General features: G+C 42.4%; 1 protein-coding gene across 1 annotated transcript in view; it reads right to left on the bottom strand.

Annotated features, from left to right (window-relative positions):
- Positions 1–15849, bottom strand: part of ddah1 (dimethylarginine dimethylaminohydrolase 1) — a 163028-nt gene extending 147179 nt beyond the window's left edge. Inside the window, exon 1 of the mRNA XM_029633226.2 lies at positions 15269–15849. Coding sequence (XP_029489086.1) covers positions 15269–15562 — 294 coding nt within the window. The 5' untranslated portion in view covers positions 15563–15849. The remainder of the gene's footprint in view (positions 1–15268) is intronic.
- Between the last annotated feature and the right edge of the window lie 7059 nt (positions 15850–22908).

Below are 22908 nucleotides of genomic sequence, written 5' to 3' on the forward strand. Positions count from 1 at the left end.
CTGAGACTTGGAATAGTTGTTCCCCTTGCTTTACAAGGGCCGCGGCTTTTGTGGAGCGATGGGTAACAATGCTTCGAGGGTGGCTGTCGTCGATGTGTTCCTGGTTCGAGCCCAGTTAGGGGTGAGGAGAGGGACGGAAGCTATACTGTTACACTGGCAATACTAAAGTGCCTATAAGAACATCCAATAGTCAAAGGTAAACGAAATACAAATGGTATAGAGAGAAATAGTCCTTTAATTCCTATAATAACTACAACCTAAAACTTCTTAACTGGGAATATTGAAGACTCATGTTAAAAGGAACCACCAGCTTTCATATGTTCTCATGTTCTGAGCAAGGAAATTCAACGTCAGCTTTCTTACATAGCACATATTGTACTTTTGTACTTTCTTCTCCAACACTTTGTTTTTGCATTATTTAAACCAAATTGAACAATTATTGATTATTTATTTGAGGCTAAATTGATTTTATTGATGTATTACAGTGGGGAAAAAAGTATTTAGTCAGCCACCAATTGTGCAAGTTCTCCCACTTAAAAAGATGAGAGAGGCCTGCAATTTTCATCATAGGTACACTTCAACTATGACAGACAAAATATGAAGAAAAATCCAGAAAATCACATTGTAGGATTTTTTTATGAATTTATTTGCAAATTATGGTGGAAAATCAGTATTTGGTCACCTACAAACAAGCAAGATTTCTGGCTCTCACAGACCTGTAACTTCTTCTTTAAGAGGCTCCTCTGTCCTCCACTCGTTACCTGTATTAATGGCACCTGTTTGAACTTGTTATCAGTATAAAAGACACCTGTCCACAACCTCAAACAGTGACACTCCAAACTCCACTATGGCCAAGACCAAAGAGCTGTCAAAGCACACCAGAAACAAAATTGTAGACCTGCACCAGACTGGGAAGAATGAATCTGCAATAGGTAAGCAGCTTGGTTTGAAGAAATCAACTGTGGGAGCAATTATTATTATAGGAAATGGAAGACATACAAGACCTGTCAGAGTAAAAACCAAGCTATGAGGTCGAAGGAATTGTCTGTAGAGTTCCGAGACAGGGTTGTGTTGAGGCACAGATCTGGGGAAGGGTACCAAAAAATGTCTGCAGCATTGAAGGTCCCCAAGAACACAGTGGCCTACATCATTCATAAATGGAAGAAGTTGGGAACCACCAAGACAATTTCTAGAGCTGCCCGCAAGGCCAAACTGAGCAATCGGGGGAGAAGGGCCTTGGTAAGGGAGGTGACCAAGAACCCAATGGTCACTCTGACAGAGTTCCTCTGTAGAGATGGGAGAACCTTCCAGAAACACAACCATTTCTGCAGCACTCCACCAATCAGGTCTTTATGGTAGAGTGGCCAGATGGAAGCCACTCCTCAGTAAAAGGCACATGAGAGCCCGCTTTGAGTTTGCCAAAAGGCACCTACAGACTCTCAGACCATGAGAAACAAGGTTCTCTGGTCTGATGAAACCAAGATTGAACTCTTTGGCCTGAATGCCAAGCGTTACATCTGGAGGAAACCTGGCACCATCCCTACGGTGAAACATCATGCAGTAGCGATGTTTTTCAGCAACAGGGACTGGGAGACTAGTCAGGATTGAGGCAAAGAGGAACAGAGAAATGTACGGAGAGATCCTTGATGAAAACCTGCTCCAGAGCGCTCAGGACCTCAGACTGGGGCAAAGGTTCACCTTCCAACAGGACAACAACCCTAAACACACAGCCAAGACAATGCAGGAGTGGCTTCGGGACAAGTCTCAGTGTCCTTGAGTGGCCCAGTCAGAGCCCGGACTTGAACCTGATCGAACATCTCTGGAGAGATGTGAAAATAGCTGTTTTCAGCAACATTCCCCATCCAACATGACAGAGCTTGAGATGATCTTTCAGTTTCAGTTTCAGTTTATTTATTTATTTTTTGCAAAAATGTCTAAAAACCTGTTTTGCTTTGTCATTATGGGGTACTGTGAATTTGTTGATGAGGGGAAAAAAACTATTTAAAACAATTTAGCATTTGGCCTCCCTTGATAATTTTTTTATTTTAAATAATAGCCAATCAGCGTTGAGCTAAACTGAGTGAGCTCAGCTGTGAATGCTCCTTGCGCACCAGAAAAAAAGTGTCAATGAAAGCCAGTTTGGATTTGGCTTCATACCAATCACATCACATTAGAATCTAAACGTCATTGAAAGAAAAGTTGAATTGTTGAATCTCGATGTGTCATTGTCCCCCGGTGCCTAGCTAACTAGCTAAAATGGTCCCTTTCCTAAATTAGCCATGGATGGAGACAGGGATTTTGACTTACTTTTTTACATACATTCTACATATTGCCCAATCATTATAACGGCGATTCTGATCCAACCATAAATTCATACAGATGTTGCTCTCCGGTTTTGTAACAAATTTATTCTGCCACTATATCAAAGGCATATGAACTAACAAGTTATAGAGAAAACAATGCAATTATCACATACAGTAGGTTGTAATATGGCTTCTTTTTCTCCCCCTGGCTTCTCTCTTTCCCTCTCTCCCTCTCCCCTCGCACACCCCCGGTGACAGTTGACCATGACCTGGTTGCCCTAGGGCTGAGAGGGATTTCTGTTCGCAAGTGTCCTGCAGCTGTCTACCAGCCCGGGGAGGGGGGAGCTGGGGGGCGAGAGAAGGGCAGAGTGCGTCTATGATCAGGGGTGGTGGAGGAGAGAGATTGGTCTGTTCACATGCACTCTTTACACAACCCTGACAGACACACGGCCTGCAGAAGGGCCCTGTGTTGTATGTCTGTCTTTAAAAAAGACAGTAGGAAGGGTAAGGGAGGGAGAGTGAGTGTAAGAGAGAAAGAGGACCGAGGGAGATGACAGATAGATGATAGATATGAGATAGCAAGACAATGTGGCTGAGAAAGACAAAAAAATACAAACAGATCTTCTCCAACCTCAACCAGTGTAGACCCCAGCAGGTTAAACGGGTAGTATTAGGAATGTGTCAGTCAGTTGGGGAAACCAAGACAACTTGACCCTGCCTGTCCCATATCTATTGTAGCTGCTGGGTTCAAGACACTCCCCCTCACTAGCTCTATGATGGTCATGGATGACAGTAGTTGGCCAACCAAATAACCTCAGTCACCGTAATAACCGCTTTTAACCTGTTAAGACTCTAGGGGCAGTATTTCATTTTTGGATAAAAAGACGTGCCCGTTTTAAGCGCAATATTTTGTCACGAAAAGATGCTCGAATATGCTTGGAATGGATAGTTTTGGAAAGAAGACAGTCTTACGTTTCCAGAAATGCAAAGATTTTCACTGTGAGTCCCTTAGAACAAATGCTTCGGGCAAAACCAAGATGTATGACCGACCAGGAAATGCACAGGATTTCTGAGGCTACGTTTTCCATGATCGCCTTATATGGCTGTGAATGCGACAGGAATGAACGGACTCTTTCTCTTGTTTCCCCAAGGTCTTTGCAGCATTGTGACGTATTTGTAGGGATATCATTGGAAGATTGACCATAAGGGACTACATTTACCAGGTGTCCCGCTTGGTGTCTGCGTGGCAATCGGTGCGCAAAAGTCAGGTCCCGGTATTTTTCCATTCAAATCTCAGAACAAACCAGGCTACAAGGACGGTGCTTTCAATGGAGAGAAATATGACAAACCACCTTCAGGATTGATTCAAACAACGTTTTCCATGTTTCAGTCGATATTATGGAGTTAATTCGGAAAAAAGTTCGACATGTAGGTGACATGAATTTTCGGTTAGTTTCGGTAGCCATATGCATAGTAACAAAAGGTAACGATGTGTCCTACACAAGAATCTTTCAGGAAAAACTGGACATCTGCTATGTAACTGAGAGTCTCCTCATTGAAACATCTGAAGTTCTTCAAAGGTAAATTATTTTATTTGATTCCTTGGCTGGTTTTTGTGAATATGTTGCGTGCTAAATGCTAACGCTAATGCTAAGCTAGCTATCACCACTCTTACACAAATTAGTGATTTTCTCTGGTTCTAAAGCATATTTTGAAAATCTGAGACGACAGGATTGTTAAGAAAAGGATAAGCTTGAGAACAGGCATATTTATTTCATTTCATTTGCGATTTTTAGAAATCGCTAACGTTGCATTATGCTAATGAGCTTGAGGCTGTAGTTACGCTACCGCATACGGGTTTGGTCGGACTATGAGGTTAAGGTGCACATTTCACCTCTCCTCAGCTTCTGACTGCATGTGCTGCCATAGAAATAGAATGAATAGAACGAGGTTCCCCATTTAAGTCAGTGATGGCATAATACAACACTTTGATTGTTTCAGCAAGGAGCTACAAAATTTCATCACATTTTTAAGAGTTTATGTTACCGCAAAAACGGTCTCAACCGCACGAATGCCCCGACATCTCATTTTCAGTCAGCTGTTTGTCACCTCCCCCAAAAAACAAAATGTTTATGACGGTTATTTTATTTTCCTGATGGTCTTCATCAATAACCGTCAGTTACATGGTTATATGGTATTGTGTCAGCCCTACCCCATCCCCTCCTGTCCCACCTCCTTCAGACACGGTTGTCAAGGCCCCCAGATGAAAACCAGGTCGATTCCGTACAGGATGTCTTATAAAACTAGAGAGCGGCGGGAAATCTGTATCTGCAGCCTGTCTTGTCAAAACAGGGCCTCTGTGCAGTCTGGAACTGAACGCTGGGGCTGAACGCTGGGGCTGAACGCTGGGGCTGAACGCTGGGACTGAACGCTGGGGCTGAACGTTGGGGCTGAACGCTGGGGCTGAACGCTGGGGCTGAAAGCTGGGACTGAACGCTGGGACTGAACGCTGGGGCTGAACGCTGGGGCTGAACGCTGGGACTGAACGCTGGGACTGAATGCTGGGGCTGGGGCTGAACGCTGGGGCTGAACGCTGGGGCTGAACGCTGGGGCTGAATGCTGGGGCTGAACGCTGGGGCTGGGGCTGAACGATGGGGCTGAACGCTTGGGCTGAACGCTGGGGCTGGCTCGGGTAAATGGTGCTGTGAGGGATGACCGAGGAAGAAAGCAGGATAAGGTGGGGATAAATAAACTATAAAGAGCTCCTGAGCCTAAATATTAGGTCTGGAGAAGAGGCAGACTTCCTCTGTCCATCCTCTTCCTGAAGTACAACCTCAGTGGTATTATGACTGTGTTATGACTGAGGTTGTTGTGGTCTATTCAGTTGAATATTAAAAGGGTACTAACCTGCTATTAAAAGGTCACTGTCTGGCTCTGGCTACAGGTGTGTCTATTCATGAACTAGGTGAATATGAAAAGAACTGACACAGAACTATCACGAAGCTATATAAACAGCTATATATATAAACATATATAAGGGGCGGTAGGTAGCCAAGTGGTTAGAGTGTTGGGCCAGTAACAAAGGTTGGTGGATCAAATCCCCGAACTGGCAAGGTCAAAATCTGTCGTTCTGCCCCTGAACAAGGCAGTTAACCCACTGTCCCTAGGCTGTCATTGTAAATAAGAATTTGTTCTTAAGTGACTTGCCTAGTTAAATTTAAAAAATATAAACACCTATGTAAACAGCTATATAAACAACACTATGTCATATCCCCCAATATGTTACAAATCACAGGATAGAAACCCATCATAACAACTATCGCATGAATCTTATCAGAGTGAGTAATCACATGGTTAGCCTTATTAAGTTATATGCTATGAGCTGTATTCAAGGGATACTTCAAGATTTTGGCAACAAGGCCCTTTTTCTACTTCCCCAGAGTCAGATGAACTCATGGATATCATTTGTATGTCTCTGCATGCAGTTTGAAGGAAGTAGCCAATTAACGCTAGCACAATTGCTAACTAGTATTAGCACAATGACTGGAAGTCTCTGGTAACTGCTAGCGTGCAATGACTGGAACTCTATGGTATAGACTTCATCTAGAGGTCGAAAGAAACTAACACCTGTTTAGGTGAGGTGCTGGCTAGCGGAGTAGAACACCTGTTTAGGCGAGGTGCTGGCTAGCGGAGTAGAACACCTGTTTAGGCGAGGTGCTGGCTAGCGGAGTAGAACACCTGTTTAGGTGAGGTGCTGGCTAGCAGAGTAGCACATCTGTTTAGGCGAGGTGCTGGCTAGCGGAGTAGAAAACCTGTTTAGGCGAGGTGCTGGCTAGCGGAGTAGAACACCTGTTTAGGCGAGGTGCTGGCTAGCGGAGTAGCACATCTGTTTAGGCGAGGTGCTGGCTAGCGGAGTAGAACACCTGTTTAGGCGAGGTGCTGGCTAGCGGAGTAGAAAACCTGTTTAGGCGAGGTGCTGGCTAGCGGAGTAGAACACCTGTTTAGGCGAGGTGCTGGCTAGCGGAGTAGCACATCTGTTTAGGCGAGGTGCTGGCTAGCGGAGTAGAACACCTGTTTAGGTGAGGTGCTGGCTAGCGGAGTAGAACACCTGTTTAGGCGAGGTGCTGGCTAGAAAACCTGTTTAGGCGAGGTGGAGTAGAACACCTGTTTAGGCGAGGTGCTGGCTAGCGGAGTAGAACACCTGTTTAGGCGAGGTGCTGGATAGCGGAGTAGAACACCTGTTTAGGCGAGGTGCTGGCTAGCGGAGTAGAACACCTGTTTAGGCCAGGTGCTGGCTAGTGGAGTAGAACACCTGTTTAGGCGAGGCGCTGGCTAGCGGAATAGAACACCTGTTTAGGCCAGGTGCTGGCTAGTGGAGTAGAACACCTGTTTAGGTGAGGTGCTGGCTAGTGGAGTAGAACACCTGTTTAGGCGAGGTGCTGGCTAGAGGAGTAGAAACTACCTCAAACTTCCTAAATACTGGATGCAGAGACAAAAATCTCTGCAGCGTGTTTACAGGCTTTTAAATTAACTCTGATTTCTCCAGTGAGAATAATGGCAGATAAAGATTGAAGAGGTGGGGATCAGGCTAGTGGAGGGGAGTGTGGACTCCTCTGTCTCCTTAAATGTGTAGAGCTGTAGCTTCACTGTTAGAGCGACAGCAACAATAACCATCAGAGTGCAGTATTCTGGCTGGGGCAGAGTAGGTGATTGATGACTCAGGCTCATCAGGGGAACAGATAAACACTTTAAGAAGACTGGAGGGAGGGGGGACTATTTACCTGACATACAGTTATTGCTGAATGGAGAGAGAGAGAGAGAGAGAGAGAGAGAGAGAGAGGAGAGAAAGCGAGATAGATCTAGAGAGAGATCTAGAGACAGAGAGAGGAGAGAGAGGAGAGATATCTAGAAAGAGGAGAGAGAGAGAGAGAGAGAGAGATCTAGAGAGAGCAGAGAGAGAGAGAGAGATCTAGAGAGCGAGAGAGCGAGAGAAAGAGAGCGAGAGAGGAGAGAAAGCGAGAGAGATCTAGAGAGAGATCTAGAGACAGAGAGAGATCTAGAGAGAGAGAGAGGAGAGAGAGGAGAGATATCTAGAAAGAGGAGAGAGAGAGAGAGAGGAGAGATCTAGAGAGAGCAGAGAGAGAGAGATCTAGAGAGAGGAGAGAGAGAGGAGAGAGAAGGGAGAGAGAGAGAGAGGAGAGAGAGCGAGAGAAAGAGAGAGGAGAGAGAGCGAGAGAAATCTAGAGAGAGATCTAGAGACAGAGAGAGATCTAGAGAGAGGAGAGAGAGGAGAGAGGAGAGAAAGAGATCTAGAGAGAGACAGAGAGAGATCTAGAGACAGAAAGAGATCTAGAGAGAGATCTAGAGAGAGATCTAGAGAGAGATCTAGAGAGAGAGAGGAGAGAGAGAGAGGGGAGAAAGATATCTAGAGAGAGAGGAGAGAGAGAGATCTAGAGAGAGAGAGAGAGAGGAGAGAGAGCGAGAGAGGAGAGAGAGCGAGAGGAGAGAGAGCGAGAGAGACAGAGAGAGAGAGACAGCAAGAGAGAGAAAGAGAGGTCTAGAGAGAGAGAGAGAGGAGAGAGAGAAAGTCAAATTGGCTTTTTACCAAATTACCATTCAACAGACCATGTATTCACCCTGCACACCCTAATTGACAACAAAACAAACCAAAACAAAGGCAAAGTCTTCTCATGCTTTGTTGATTTAAAAAAAGCCATCGACTCAATTTGGCATGAGGGTCTGCTATACAAACTGATGGAAAGTGGTGTTGGGGGTAAAACATACAACATTATAAAATCCATGTACACAAACAACAAGTGTGCGGTTAAAATTGGCAAAAAACACACACATTTCTTCACACAGGGTCGTGGGGTGAGACAGGGATGCAGCTTAAGCCCCACCCTCTTCAACATATATATCAACGAATTGGCGCGGGCACTAGAAAAGTCTGCAGCACCCGGCCTCACCCTACTAGAATCCGAAGTCAAATGTCTGCTGTTTGCTGATGATCTGGTGCTTCTGTCACCAACCAAGGAGGGCCTACAGCAGCACCTAGATCTTCTGCACAGATTCTGTCAGACCTAGGCCCTGACAGTATATCTCAGTAAGACCAAAATAATGGTGTTCCACAAGTACAAACTCCATCTAGACACTGTTGCCCTAGAGCACACAAAAAACTATACATACCTTGGCCTAAACATCAGCGCCACAGGTAACTTCCACAAAGCTGTGAACGATCTGAGAGACAAGGCAAGAAGGGCATTCTATGCCATCAAAAGGAACATAAATTTCAACATACCAATTAGGATTTGGCTAAAAAATACTTGAATCAGTCATAAAGCCCATTGCCCTTTATGGTTGTGAGGTCTGGGGTCTGCTCACCAACCAAGACTTCACAAAATGGGACAAACACCAAATTGAGACTCTGCACGCAGAATTCTGCAAAAATATCCTCCGTGTACAACGTAGAACACCAAATAATGCATGCAGAGCAGAATTAGGCCGATACCCACTAATTATCAAAATCCAGAAAAGAGCCGTTAAATTCTATAACCACCTAAAAGGAAGCGATTCCCAAACCTTCCATAACAAAGCCATCACCTACAGAGAGATGAACCTGGAGAAGAGTCCCATAAGCAAGCCGGTCCTGGGGCTCTGTTCACAAACACAAACACACCCTACAGAGCCCCAGGACAGCAGCACAATTAGACCCAACCAAATCATGAGAAAACAAAAAGATAATGACTTGACACATTGGAAAGAATTAACAAAAAAACAGAGCAAACTAGAATGCTGTTTGGCCCTAAACAGAGAGTACACAGAGGCAGAATACCTGACCACTGTGACTGACCCAAAATTAAGGAAAGCTTTGACTATGTACAGACTCAGTGAGCATAGCCTTGCTATTGAGAAAGGCCGTCGTAGGCAGACATGGCTCTCAAGAGAAGACAGGCTATGTCCACACTGCCCACAAAATGAGGTGGAAACTGAGCTGCACTTCCTAACCTCCTGCCCAATGTATGACCATATTAGAGAGACATATTTCCCTTAGATTACACCGATCCACAAAGAATTCAAAAACAAATCCAATTTTGATAAACTCCCATATCTACTGGGTGAAATTCCACAGTGTGACATCACAGCAGCAAGAGATTTGTGACCTGTTGCCACGAGAAAAGGGCAACCAGTGAAGAACAAACACAACTGTAAATACAACCCATATTTATGCTTATTTATTTTATCTTGTGTACTTTAACCATTTGTACATTGCTAAAACACTATATATATATATATATATATATATAATATGACATTTGTAATGTCTTTATTGTTTTGAAACTTCTGTATGTGTAATGTTTACTGTTAATTTTTATAGTTTATTTCACTTTTGTATATTATCTACCTCACTTGCTTTGGCAATGTTAACACATGTTTCCCATGCCAATAAAGCCCCTTGAATTTAATTGGATTGAGAGGAGAGAGAACGAGATCTAGAGAGAGAGAGAGGAGAGAGAGCGATCTAGAGAGAGAGAAAGGAGAGAGGAGAGCGAGAGAGAGATAGAGAGAGCGAGAGATCTAGAGAGAGCAGAGAGAGAGAGAAAAGGAGAAAGAGAGAGAACGAAAGAACAAATGATATAGTCAGCTACGAGTACAATAACACTCAACCCAAACAACTCTGCTCTGCCTAAACTATCCCAGGTTTGGATAATTGAGCCTCAGTGATCTTTGTTCTTCTTTCTTCTCATAAGCTGAGTTAATAAGCTCTGTAAAACAGGAAATTGAGAAGTTCTGAGTGTTACTAGATAAGAGCTTCTCTGAATGATATTCTGCCAACAGCCGCATCACACACTATTCATTTATTAATATTTTTGGCATGGCCTATTATAGTGATAAGGGATTGGAATTTGATTAAGAGTAGATCAGTTTTACTGATAGCTAATGTCTGCTCTCTCTGGCAATTGTTGCCTCCCTGACCTTCAACTGTCACTTCAGTTTTTGTACTAATATGTATAATTAATATGCCAGAGTCAATAAGAGCCCAGGAAGACATCTCCTTTGACGAGGCCATTGATGTCAACATGGAAGGTTTCAACTACACACACAAACATATACAATCACACACGACACACGCATTCTTGCTCGGTTGCACACACACACACGTTCGCATGCACACTCACACTATTCCTTGAGGTCTGAAAGCCACATGAGTAATACAATCCTAATGCACTCATAACTGAGAGTATCCATCAATATCGATCGATAAGGCCCCTGACCAAGAAATATATCTCAATCTTGCTACTGCTGCCAGAGCTAATGGTTCAGATAGGACTTCTTAATTAGGCTGGGTTGGACAGGACTTCTTAATTAGACTGGGTTGGACAGGACTTCTTAATTAGACTGGATTGGACAGGACTTCTTAATTAGACTGGGTTGGACAGGACTTCTTAATTAGACTGGGTTGGACAGGACTTCTTAAGTAGACTGGGTTGGACAGGACTTCTTAATTAGACTGGGTTGGACAGGACTTCTTAAGTAGACTGGGTTGGACAGGATTTCTTAATTAGCCTGGGTTGGACAGGATTTCTTAATTAGGCTGAGTTGGACAGGACTTCTTAAGTAGACTGGGTTGGACAGGACTTCTTAATTAGACTGGGTTGGACAGGACTTCTTAATTAGACTGGGTTGGACAGGACTTCTTAATTAGACTGGGTTGGACAGGACTTCTTAATTAGACTGGGTTGGACAGGACTTCTTAATTAGACTGGGTTAGACAGGACTTCTTAATTAGACTGGGTTGGACAGGATTTCTTAATTAGGCTGGGTTGGACAGGACTTCTTAATTAGGCTGGTTTGGACAGGATTTCTTAATTAGGCTGGTTTGGACAGGATTTCTTAATTAGGCTGGGTTGGACAGGGCTTCTTAATTAGGCTGGTTTGGACAGGATTTCTTAATTAGGCTGGGTTGGAAAGGGCCCAGCCATGCAGACACTTCATATCATTGATATGAAATCTATTGCAGAGGCCTTGAGCTGTGCACTTTTTCTACTCCATCCGATTCAAGGTGAGTTCTTGTGAAGAGATTGCAGTACGTTCACAGTGACAACTTCTGGCGTGTTTTAATGAATGAGTTTAAAAACAGTAAAAACGAAGTCTAACTTTACTTAGATGTTAATAGAAGGCTATGCTCTTCAGACATCATCATAGTAATCATAACAAACTTTACTTATGAAACAGGCTTTAAAAGGGAATCGCTGTTAAGCTTGTGATATTTTGTTTCTGTTGCTGAGAACACATGGAACACAGAACAAGGGACACCCTTTGTTAGAGGGGACTACATTAAACCAACACAACCCTTGGCCTGTCACACACACACATCAGCTGTTTTACCCACAGACAGGCACACAAGGACACACAACCCTGTGAGAGAAGAGTCAGTGGGAATCCATATCAAACGCAACTCCCATTGCGTAACCAACAGCCCAAACCAACTGAAGGGTAAACTCCACAGTTATGCAAGCGCAACAGATGAGATAGTGTGATAATTGTTGCATGGGGAGAGGAAACTTTGCCTGCAGCAGACCTTTACATGCTGGGACAAATGTGTCAAACACTTTCACAATGTTTGAGCTGCACTTGATGTAGTTCGCCCAGATGCCAGTACAATTAAACTATTGTAATAGCCCAAAAAAGTGCAAACTCCAAGCTAAATCAAGCATATCTCAATAATCCGATTTGATTACTATGCATTTGACCCAGGCCTGGTATTGGTGACTTAATGTACCACCTGAATGTCCCGTGGTTTGTTCCAAATGATAAATGTTGAGCGAACCCACCCAGTTCATAACTAACCAGAATTAACAGCTAGGAACCAAAGGTCAATGTCTGTTATCAGAAATCCTGAACTCTGCCAAACAAACACCTTATATTCCTTTTGGACTTCTTTATATACTAAAGGCAGGTGTGAAAGTAAGCCAATACGGTCCGGCAAAATAAATAGTGGGGGTACGACGTACCCGTAAATCACAATAATGAACACAAAATGCCAAGGAAACTACAGCATAGACGATTACGCCATTATCTAACATTACTGCATGTCAGCTGCACGAAAAATGTGTGGTACACACTCTTAAATGTTTTTACAGTGGAGATGAGTGGCTGATACCGAGACACTGTGGAGAGCAATGGATGCACCAATTCAGGCTACAAGTGTAGGCCTAATGAAAATAGCAGAAAGTCATTACAGTACACATTTAGGAGTTTTGTAACAGATGAGCAATGTTTGGATACTGAAATGACTTTGAGTGGACAAAAGCGGCGGGTAGCCTACAGGAGGGCTTTTTTGAAGTGATTGTTTTACAAACAGATTTAAACATGACTGGTTGTGTTTACGTTACATTAAAAGGTAATACATGTTAAAAGTTATATGACAAATGTACTAGGACTACCAGGCCCACAGAAATCCTATGAAATGAATAGAGATTCTATAAGTAATTCTATGATTACACCGAGGCTATAAAGAAAGTGTTTGCATGCATCACCTTGCACACACAGGGAGAACGTAGCGGTAAGAAATTAAATCTACCTTCACACCTGAATAAAGGTACCATTAATCCTTATCTGGAGTAGATTCCATTTGGATTATTCATCTCACATTGACTACCGTAATGGATTTTATATAGCAATTGTACAATGAAATGATATTTGTTGAAGAAGCCTCTGGACTTCACAAGGATAAACCAGATCATACATTCTGCCACTGGTTTACACTTGGTAAAGCTAATCTAAACCTCTGAAGTGAAGAGCATACAGTAGAAATAGCTTCCACCATTGGGTTCCATGAGACTAGGATTTCTTATCGTATGATCTTTCTGGACTGACCTGGAGGAACCCTTTGGGCGTAGTCCTCATCAGTCTGTTAGTAAAACAAACGTTACATTCTCTTCTTAGGTCTTTTAAGGATTGCTTACGCAACAAGCAGTCAGTTTATCTCGACAGTGCCTCTCATCAGAGCACTAATCTATCAAACACATTTTAGGGCAAATCCCTATTACTGATGAAACTGGTAGAAACCGGAAATCTATAGGAAGTCAAGTACATCTAACCAGTATATGTGGGAGTCACAAATGACTAGCTGAGAGAGCTAGGTTCTGGGATACAGAGAAGGATCAGAAGACTGCCGTTTCTTCCCCATCGCCCAGCCAATAAAGCTTGGTTAAACCAGTGAATGCTGCGCCCATGGTGTCACACACACACACACACACACCTATAGGCTATAATATGAGCTCCTTACTGATGCTGCTGGTGGACTCATTTACCTCTGGGATTCTGAGATCAGAAGACAGAGGCTGGGCCAATTAGAGAGAAAACAGGCTGTTTGTTTGGCATTAGAAAGACCAGTCTTCAGGTCTATTAACGCAAGGATAGTTCACTCATCCACCTCTGCTAGACTTCACAACCTCTGTAACCCCCAGCAGCTGTTTGATTCAAGTCACGGCACCAATGTGACCAACCATGTATCGATAATACTTAGACTTGGTAGGGCATTACGACTCTTTATGACATGGTCATAAAGACTTCATGAATGCTAAATGTTACATTATCACAAATCTCTTAGCAAACAATACCTTTTCCATTGGATGCAGCAATACACCTTTAAAAAAATGTTTTACTTTTATTTAACTAGGCAAGTCAGTCAAGAACAAATTCTTATTTACAAAGCGCCACCCTATGGGACTCCCAATCACAGCCGGTTGTGATACAGCCTGGATTCAAACCAGGGTGTCTATAGTGACACCTCTTGCACTGAGATACAGTGCCTTAGACCGCTGTGCCACTCGGGAGCCCTACATTACATGGAGACACTAGTCAGATCCAAAATAGTCCTGCTGACCAAACCTTTGACCAATACATGTCCTGTATGTGGAGAGCCATCATGATTACCAGGAGGTTTACAGATCTCCCACTGGTGTGGACTGGGCCCATTAGCAGCCCCTGAGCCCAGCAGAGGTGACTGATGCGATACGACATGGGCTTTCACTGAGCCCGTCCGACCGTCAAACACGCTGTCACCACACAGACAACATGGAACCACACAGTCAGTCTGCAGCCCACGGTGCCCATAAATACTGTGAATATGTTAAGTCTGTTAATATTCAGTCTTCTTTATTAGGGTACACAATGAAGTAAACAGGCAGTAAAAACCTCCCTGTCCATAGCCTGCTGTTTGTACATGCAGAACTTATCGGTGTAAGGGTATGTAGTTTATAATATGGACATACTCATACGGCATATGGGGAAAAGATTATGAGGAAATTATGGGGAAGAGATTGGACTGACATGCATTGCACTAAGCCAATAGTTCTCTGCCTAGGAATTATGACTGTTTCAATGAATGCATCTATTTTCACTGGTCAGATGATGACATCCACATGCCTCCTCATTACTGAATGTGCTCTAGTACTGTTCGCAAACAGGAAATCACAGACTACAACCTAATATCTGTTGACAGCTCACATCTGACTAGACAGCTGTCAGTATTACCAATATCAAAGGTTATGGTAGAAAACAGTTGTTATAAAGAATCGCATTTTCCATCACACATCATGTAGCTAGAGAACTATGCTCATAATGTACTCTATTGTTATAAGAGACAAATGTCGTACTTCTGCCAGGAATCAGGACATAAATTAAAACTTAAGTTGGACAGTGGTCCTCGCGTGACCATATCTGGTCGTCTTTCCAGGGCGTTTCCATTCTGATGATGGCTAATCACATATCCCTTCCTTTGTATAGCCTACCGTTACATCGTAGCCATACGACCTCGATATGGCGCTCTGACAGTGATACATATTCCATGCATTATGAGCCAAAGATGACAACAGTAGACCATAGATTTATAGATCCATACTTGAAATAAGCACATGGTCAAGTCATGTTTTTCTAAAATAAATAGATACTTTATTTACCTCTTTCCTTCTGCTCTCTGCCCCGGGTCTGGTGATCAGAGCCGTGTCACCGCAAACCACAGCAGCATCCTCCACGAACACACAGTCCGGGAGAGACTCGTCGGCGGGGAGTTCAATCACGTCCAGCCCGAGTTTCTGCTTCAGAACCCCGACGTATACCTCATGTTCTCTCTGAGCTTTCTCCAGGTCCACGTCCGAAACGTTCATCCTCAGTGCCTCTTTAGCAAGGGAAGAGGGGATAGCTCGAACAACGGCGTGAGTGAAGTTACCAAAATCTGCCATCACACCAGCCATGTTCCGTTGATTGTTGTTATCCACAAATTGCTCAAACAAATAGCTCGAACGGTAGGCTATTCTAAATATATGAGAGCGAATGTTGTGGGTGTCTCTCTGTTGATTTAGCTTTGTCCGTATTTTATTCTTTTGGTTCTTTTTTATTTACGAAACTGACAGCTCAACTCAAACAGGCAACAAACAAGAGACAACGATTTGATGACGCGCATTAACGTACAATCACGTGAACGAATGTAACCGCTAGTATCGTTTCCCGGTGAAGCCAAAGCTCAGCCCGACATGTGACAGACAATGTGGCTCGTAAACAGCACAATCAGATTGAGACGCTCTGGCTGGCGCTCAGTTACTTTGTAACAACTTTCTATTACTTTGTAACATCGTTCTATCACTTTGTAACATCGGTTCTATCAGCGACGAACAAATGGGTTACAAACTCACCACAATGTCTTTACATAAAATAATGTCAGTTAAGGCTAGTGCATAATCATTAATCAAACCGTTATTAAAAATGTAGGCTACAGCCACGTGAGTGTTTCAGCCTTTTCATTCAAAGAGCAAATCTTTATTAATGTGTACATTTCATAACCATATTTTGCAAAAGTTGATTTAAAGATCATGGTCACTGTCATCTCTGGCTTATTATTGCAATAGGCCTGCCTACCTGCCAGTTTAGCAAGTGCCAAAGCAAAACAAAATACAATTTTCTGTGATTTTTTTCATGTAAGATAAATGTATATGGGTGTATTGAAACCATTGAGCTCTCAACCATTGACAGTAATTTCCTGACAATAACCCCTCCTCCCCCATCAGTCAGTCATCGGAGATTCCCAAAGATTGGAAAGCAGCTGCGGTCATCCCCCTCTTCAAAGGGGGGGACACTCTTGACCCAAACTGCTACAGACCTATATCTATCTTACCCTGCCTTTCTAAGGTCTTCGAAAGCCAAGTCAACAAACAGATTACCGACCATTTCGAATCTCACCATACCTTCTCTGCAATCTGGTTTCAGAGCTGGTCATGGGTGCACCTCAGCGACGCTCAAGGTCCTAAACGATATCTTAACCGCCATCGATAAGAAACATTACTGTGCAGCCGTATTCATTGATCTGGCCAAGGCTTTCGACTCTGTCAATCACCACATCCTCATCGGCAGACTCAACAGCCTTGGTTTCTCAAATGATTGCCTCGCCTGGTTCACCAACTACTTCTCTGATAGAGTTCAGTGTGTCAAATCGGAGGGTCTGCTGTCCGGACCTCTGGCAGTCTCTATGGGGGTGCCACAGGGTTCAATTCTTGGACCGACTCTCTTCTCTGTATACATCAATGATGTCACTCTTGCTGCTGGTGAGTCTCTGATCCACCTCTACGCAGACGACACCATTCTGTATACTTCTGGCCCTTCTTTGGACACTGTTAACAACCCTCCAGGCAAGCTTCAATGCCATACAACTCTCCTTCCATGGCCTCAAATTGCTCTTAAATACAAGTAAAACTAAATGCATGCTCTTCAAACGATCGCTGCCTGCAACTGCCCGCCTGTCCAACATCACTACTCTGGACGGCTCTGTCTTAGAATACGTGGACAACTACAAATACCTAGGTGTCTGGTTAGACTGTAAACTCTCCTTCCAGACCCACATCAAACATCTCCAATCCAAAGTTAAATCTAGAATTGGCTTCCTATTTCGCAACAAAGCATCTTTCACTCATGCTGCCAAACATACCCTTGTAAAACTGACCATCCTACCAATCCTCGACTTCGGCGATGTCATTTACAAAATAGCCTCCAATACCCTACTCAACAAATTGGATGCAGTATATCACAGTGCAATCCGTTTTGTCACCAAAGCCCCATATACTACCCATCATTGCGACCTGTACACTCTCGTTGGCTGGCCCTCGCTTCATACTCGTCGCCAAACCCACTGGCTCCATGTCATCTACAAGACCTTGCTTGGTAAAGTCCCCCCTTATCTCAGCTCGCTGGTCACCATAGCATCACCCACCTGTAGCACGCGCTCCAGGAGGTATATCTCTCTGGTCACCCCCAAAACCAATTATTTCTTTGGCCGCCTCTCCTTCCAGTTCTCTGCTGCCAATGACTGGAACGAACTACAAAAATCTCTGAAACTGGAAACACTTTTCTCCCTCACTAGCTTTAAGGACCAACTGTCAGAGCAGCTCACAGATTACTGCACCTGTACATAGCCCACCTATAATTTAGCCCAAACAACTACCTCTTCCCCTACTGTATTTATTTAATTTATTTTGCTCCTTTGCACCCCATTATTTTTATTTCTACTTTGCACATTCTTCCACTGAAAATCTACCGTTCTGGTGTTTTACTTGCTATATTGTATTTACTTTGCCACCATGGCCTTTTTTTGCCTTTACCTCCCTTATCTCACCTCATTTGCTCACATCGTATATAGACTTGTTTATACTGTATTATTGACTGTATGTTTGTTTTACTCCATGTGTAACTCTGTGTCGTTGTATGTGTCGAACTGCTTTGCTTTATCTTGGCCAGGTCGCAATTGTAAATGAGAACTTGTTCTCAACTTGCCTACCTGGTTAAATAAAGGTGGAAAAAAAGTCCCTGCTAAGAACAAAGTGCGCTTCTTTGACAAGCTATTCCAAGCCATGGTGCATTTCCACTACGGACTTACGCCAGTGGTTTACCCAAAAGGCTCAGACTCAATGGGCCATGGCCTCAGTGGACCTGCTCTGACTTGGAGTACTCAGCTGTTAAGACATGGTTTAACACTTTCCACCATTAACACCTTCTCACAAACAACTGTCTTGATGATGCAGAGGTTGTTGATTCTGCTCTTCACAAGTCCTCAGTGTCAGCCCCAGCTATACAGAAACAAAGTTACCAAAAAATAAAGCTAGAGCTTACATTACCATAATCACTTGTGACACACTGGTGCTGCACTGGAAAAAACACATCACTTTCCTATACAGTTGCCTAATGGGGTTGAGTACAGCATCCCCCAGCATATCACAGTGTACGGCAATATGTAGTTGTAGTTCCATACATATATTCACAGTGAACAAAACACATCACTTTCCTATACAGTTGCCTAATGGGGTTGAGTACAGCATCCCCCAGCATATCACAGTGTACGGCAATATGTAGTTGTAGTTCCATACATATATTCACAGTGAACAAAACACATATTTCTGAATCATTTCTAATGTCAGCATCCACCAGCATATTATTATTATTTTCACAATGAATGGAATAACAGATTTCACATCCACACTGAAATATGGACAAAGCACATATTTATGTTATATTGGTCGTCTTAATATAACAGTTGAAGTCGGAAGTTTACACACACCTTAGCAAAATACATTTAAACTCAGTTTTTCACAATTCCTAAAATGTAATCCGAGTAAAAAGTCCCTGTCTTAGGTCAGTTAGGATCACCACTTTATTTTAAGAATGTGAAATGTCAGAATAATAGTAGAGAGAATGATTTATTTCAGCTTTTATTTCTTTCATCACATTCCCAGTGGGTCAGAAGTTTACATACACGCAATTAGTATTTGGTAGCATTGCCTTTCAATTGTTAAACTTGGGTCAAACGTTTTGGGTAGCCTTCCACAAGCTTCCCACAATAAGTGGGGTGAATTTTGGCCCAATCCTCCTGACAGAGCTGACGTAACTGAGTCAGGTTTGTAGGCCTCCTTTGCTCACACATGCTTTTTCAGTTCTGCCCACACATTTTCTATAGGATTGAGGTCAGGGCTTTGTGATGGCCACTCCAATACCTTGATTTTGTTGTCCTTGGCCATTTTGCCACAACTTTGGAAGTATGTTTGGGGTCATTGTCCATTTGGAAGACACATTTGCGACCATGCTTTAACTTCCTGACTGATGTCTTGAGATGTTGCTTTAATATATCCACATAATTTTCCAGCCTCATGATGCCTTCAATTTTGTGAAGTGCACCAGTCCCTCCTGTAGCAAATCACCTCCACAACATGATGCTGCCACCCGGTGCTTCACGGTTGGGATGGTGTTCTTCGGCTTGCAAGCCTCCCCCTTTTTCCTCCAAACATAATAATGGTCATTATGGTCCAACAGTTCTATTTTTGTTTCATTTTTGTTTCATCAGACCATCATTATACTTTTGCACTATTGTTTGTACAGATGAACGTGGTACCTTCAGGCGTTTGGAAATTGCTCCCAAGGATGAACTAGACTTGTGGAGATCTACAATTGTTTTTCTGAGGTCCTGGCTGATTTCCTTTGATTTTCCCATGATTTGCAAATAAATTCATTAAAAATCCTACAATGTGATTTTCTGGATTTTTTTCCCTCATTTTGTCTGTCATAGTTGAAGTGTACCTATGATGAAAATTACAGGCCTCTCTCATCTTTTTTTAAGTGGGAGAACTTGCACAATTGGTGGCTGACTAAATACTTTTTTGCCCCACTGTACATCCACAGGTACACCCCCAATTGACTCAAATTATGTCAATTAGCCTATCAGAAGCTTCTAAAGCCGTGACATAATTTTCTGGAATTTTCTAAGCTGTTTAAAGGCACAGTTAACATAGTATATGTAAACTTCTGACCAACTGGAATTGTGAAACAGTGAATTATAAGTGAAATCATATGTCTGTAAACAATTGTTGGAAAAATTACTTGTGTCATGCACACAGTAGTTGTCCTAACCGACTTGCCAAAACTATAGTTTGTTCACAAGACATTTGTGGGAGTGGTTTATTTTTTTCACTGATTTTTCAAAGACAGGAGCACACAACAAACATACGTTACGATTGTAGGTAAAACAGGCTCAGAAATAGAAACATTACCATGGAACAAGAGCTAACTAGTGAATAAGCTGAGAGAGTGTACATAAGATCACCTCATAATTCACTGGGCTTCCATCCCAGAGTTCCATGAGCTGACATGGAAGGAAACTTCACAACGCCCACTGCATAATGCAGTTATGACACATACCTTGACAAAATATGTTATTGTTATCCTTTGTTTGAACAGGCAAACAGCCTATAATATTGGTCCTGTTCTGTTTTATACTAGTGTATAGGACAATAGACTAGGATGCAGTGAGTAAAGAAAATAAAAGCAGAGCCATTGCCACTTTCTCATAAAGGGGGGGTGGAATATATGATGATTGCCATTAAACATTACTACATGGATACGCATGTCCAGCCCTGGTTGCCTGGCGATGTTTACAGAATGGGTAGTTACGGAATGAATATCGTTATGGGATGTTATTCCATGGTTCCATGGCGCACAATGACAGTACTGTTTCCTATAACATAGTATTCCCTCATAAGGGAATAGGAAAGAATCAGAACAACATGCCTCTGGCAGAGCAGAACAATGATAATCAGAAGCATCTCACTGAGCTCATGGGGTTAAACTCAACACAGAGGGACTAAGTAATGAGGTCAGAGGTCATAATGGATATGGTAATGGCAGGATGGCACAGGATACATTTGACATTAAGGGCCAATTGATGTTTGGGAAACACGCGTCATCACTATCATTTGAATCAGATGACATAAGTATTACTTAGGGCTAGATGTGCAGTGTGCACACAACACAAACCTAATAAGCAAAACTCACATGGGCACATGTGCCACTTTGGGAGTCTGACACTCAAAATAGACACTTGATGATGCCAACTGTGAAGTGGTGACATAATGCCAGTGTCACATTTCATGAGCTTTAAATGTCTGTCTGGTTTAATCGATGAAGATTCACAAGCTTTTTGATGAATGACTAAAGATATACCCACAGACACCTCAAAAGGACTCAAACAATGAGGAAAACAGTGACAATGAGGAAAATGTTGACAATATGTCAACAAACTTAACCATAGCATAACACCATCTAGTGTCTTAAACTGGAAGTATGAAAATGTAGAAAATTGACCAAAATAAAGCTGGCATCAAGATACAGCATAATCAATATCCGTTTAGTGGGTACCCAAATAATGATTGTCAAGCAGTCGAACTTCCAACATCAGAACGACTCAATACTTCAATATATTTATACACCATAAGAACAAAGTGATAAAGCAATTGCGTATCCACAACATGTAAAAACAAACGGATTAGTAAAGTTAAAGTAAAAAAGACAAACTCACCGGAGGGAGAATATCCGTGGTCCTGACAACTATTCTCCGTTAGTTATTTGTTCATCGCTCTCTCAGTATCACGTCATGTAAAGTCTAGGTATAAAGTTACTCAAAAAAACATTTCCGACTCACGGGTTAAAAAAACATCAGGGATAGTATCAACAGGGTATTATTGTCATATCGTTCTGCGTTTAACTGTCATATTTAGGTTGCAAATAACCCGTTTTCAAGCATTTGTTTTTCAAGCATCACGTTTGTTTTCTTGGTCAAATCCTGTTTGCAATAATTTCTGATCTCTGAATTTCAAATTCCGATAAAATGTTACTTAGTTGAAAAGCAAATAATAGGACTATGAACTAGTTGGGTATGTTCTCCCCAAACCAACATCGTATGTGGAATATTGGATCACTGTTGTTGATTATTTTTTCAAAACGTGATGGACAGATTGCGTAAAACGTAAATTAATCCAAGGTGGAATACTAAGGAATTTCCTGCATGAAGAACATATTTAACAACCCTTTAAGCTGTCAGGAATGCTTTGTGGTTGGCTAGAGGGAGAAATATGTTAATAATGTAGGCTTCTGCCATACCAAATATGGCAACATTATTACGTCTGGAGTGTGGTTCGCATCTGGAAATGCTTAGAATGAAGGGGAGAGCAGGCCAAAAATAGAAGCCGTAAACTTTATTTCTCCCATTCCTCTCAAACGCGCACAGAATCTCCGAATTCCGGGACGTCTCTCCCCTAAACTGTGAACAGTTACAGTACATTTAGAATAACGGAAGTAATGTATTGATATAGGTGCTATAATAAGACTATTCTCTGACAGAATGATCCTCATCATGAGAATCGAATCTCGCAACAAATTCAAGATAATTTACGAGGTAAAGCAGTGACAGCATGACAATATCATACCTTTTAATAGCTTTGGCAACTGTTGCATAATGTATAATATAAACCATCTATACACATGTTATAACACAGTAAACACATATCAAAAGGAAGAAGCAATGGAAAAGGCAATATTACAGTATTGTTTATTTTTCTTTTGAATATTATCTATCAATGCGAAGTCAAAATAAGTGGAAACAAACAGATCAAACTGCTTTGAAAAGAAAAATCGCTCACACTTCTAAATGAAAGAAAATGTGTACCCCAACCCTTGGCTCATACATAACATAACAGCTGTGAACCTGTGAGAAAACCAATAAAGCAAAACA

Source organism: Oncorhynchus nerka, linkage group LG24 (assembly GCF_034236695.1).
Source record: "Oncorhynchus nerka isolate Pitt River linkage group LG24, Oner_Uvic_2.0, whole genome shotgun sequence".
In the NCBI taxonomy this organism is placed as follows: Eukaryota; Metazoa; Chordata; class Actinopteri; order Salmoniformes; family Salmonidae; genus Oncorhynchus; species Oncorhynchus nerka.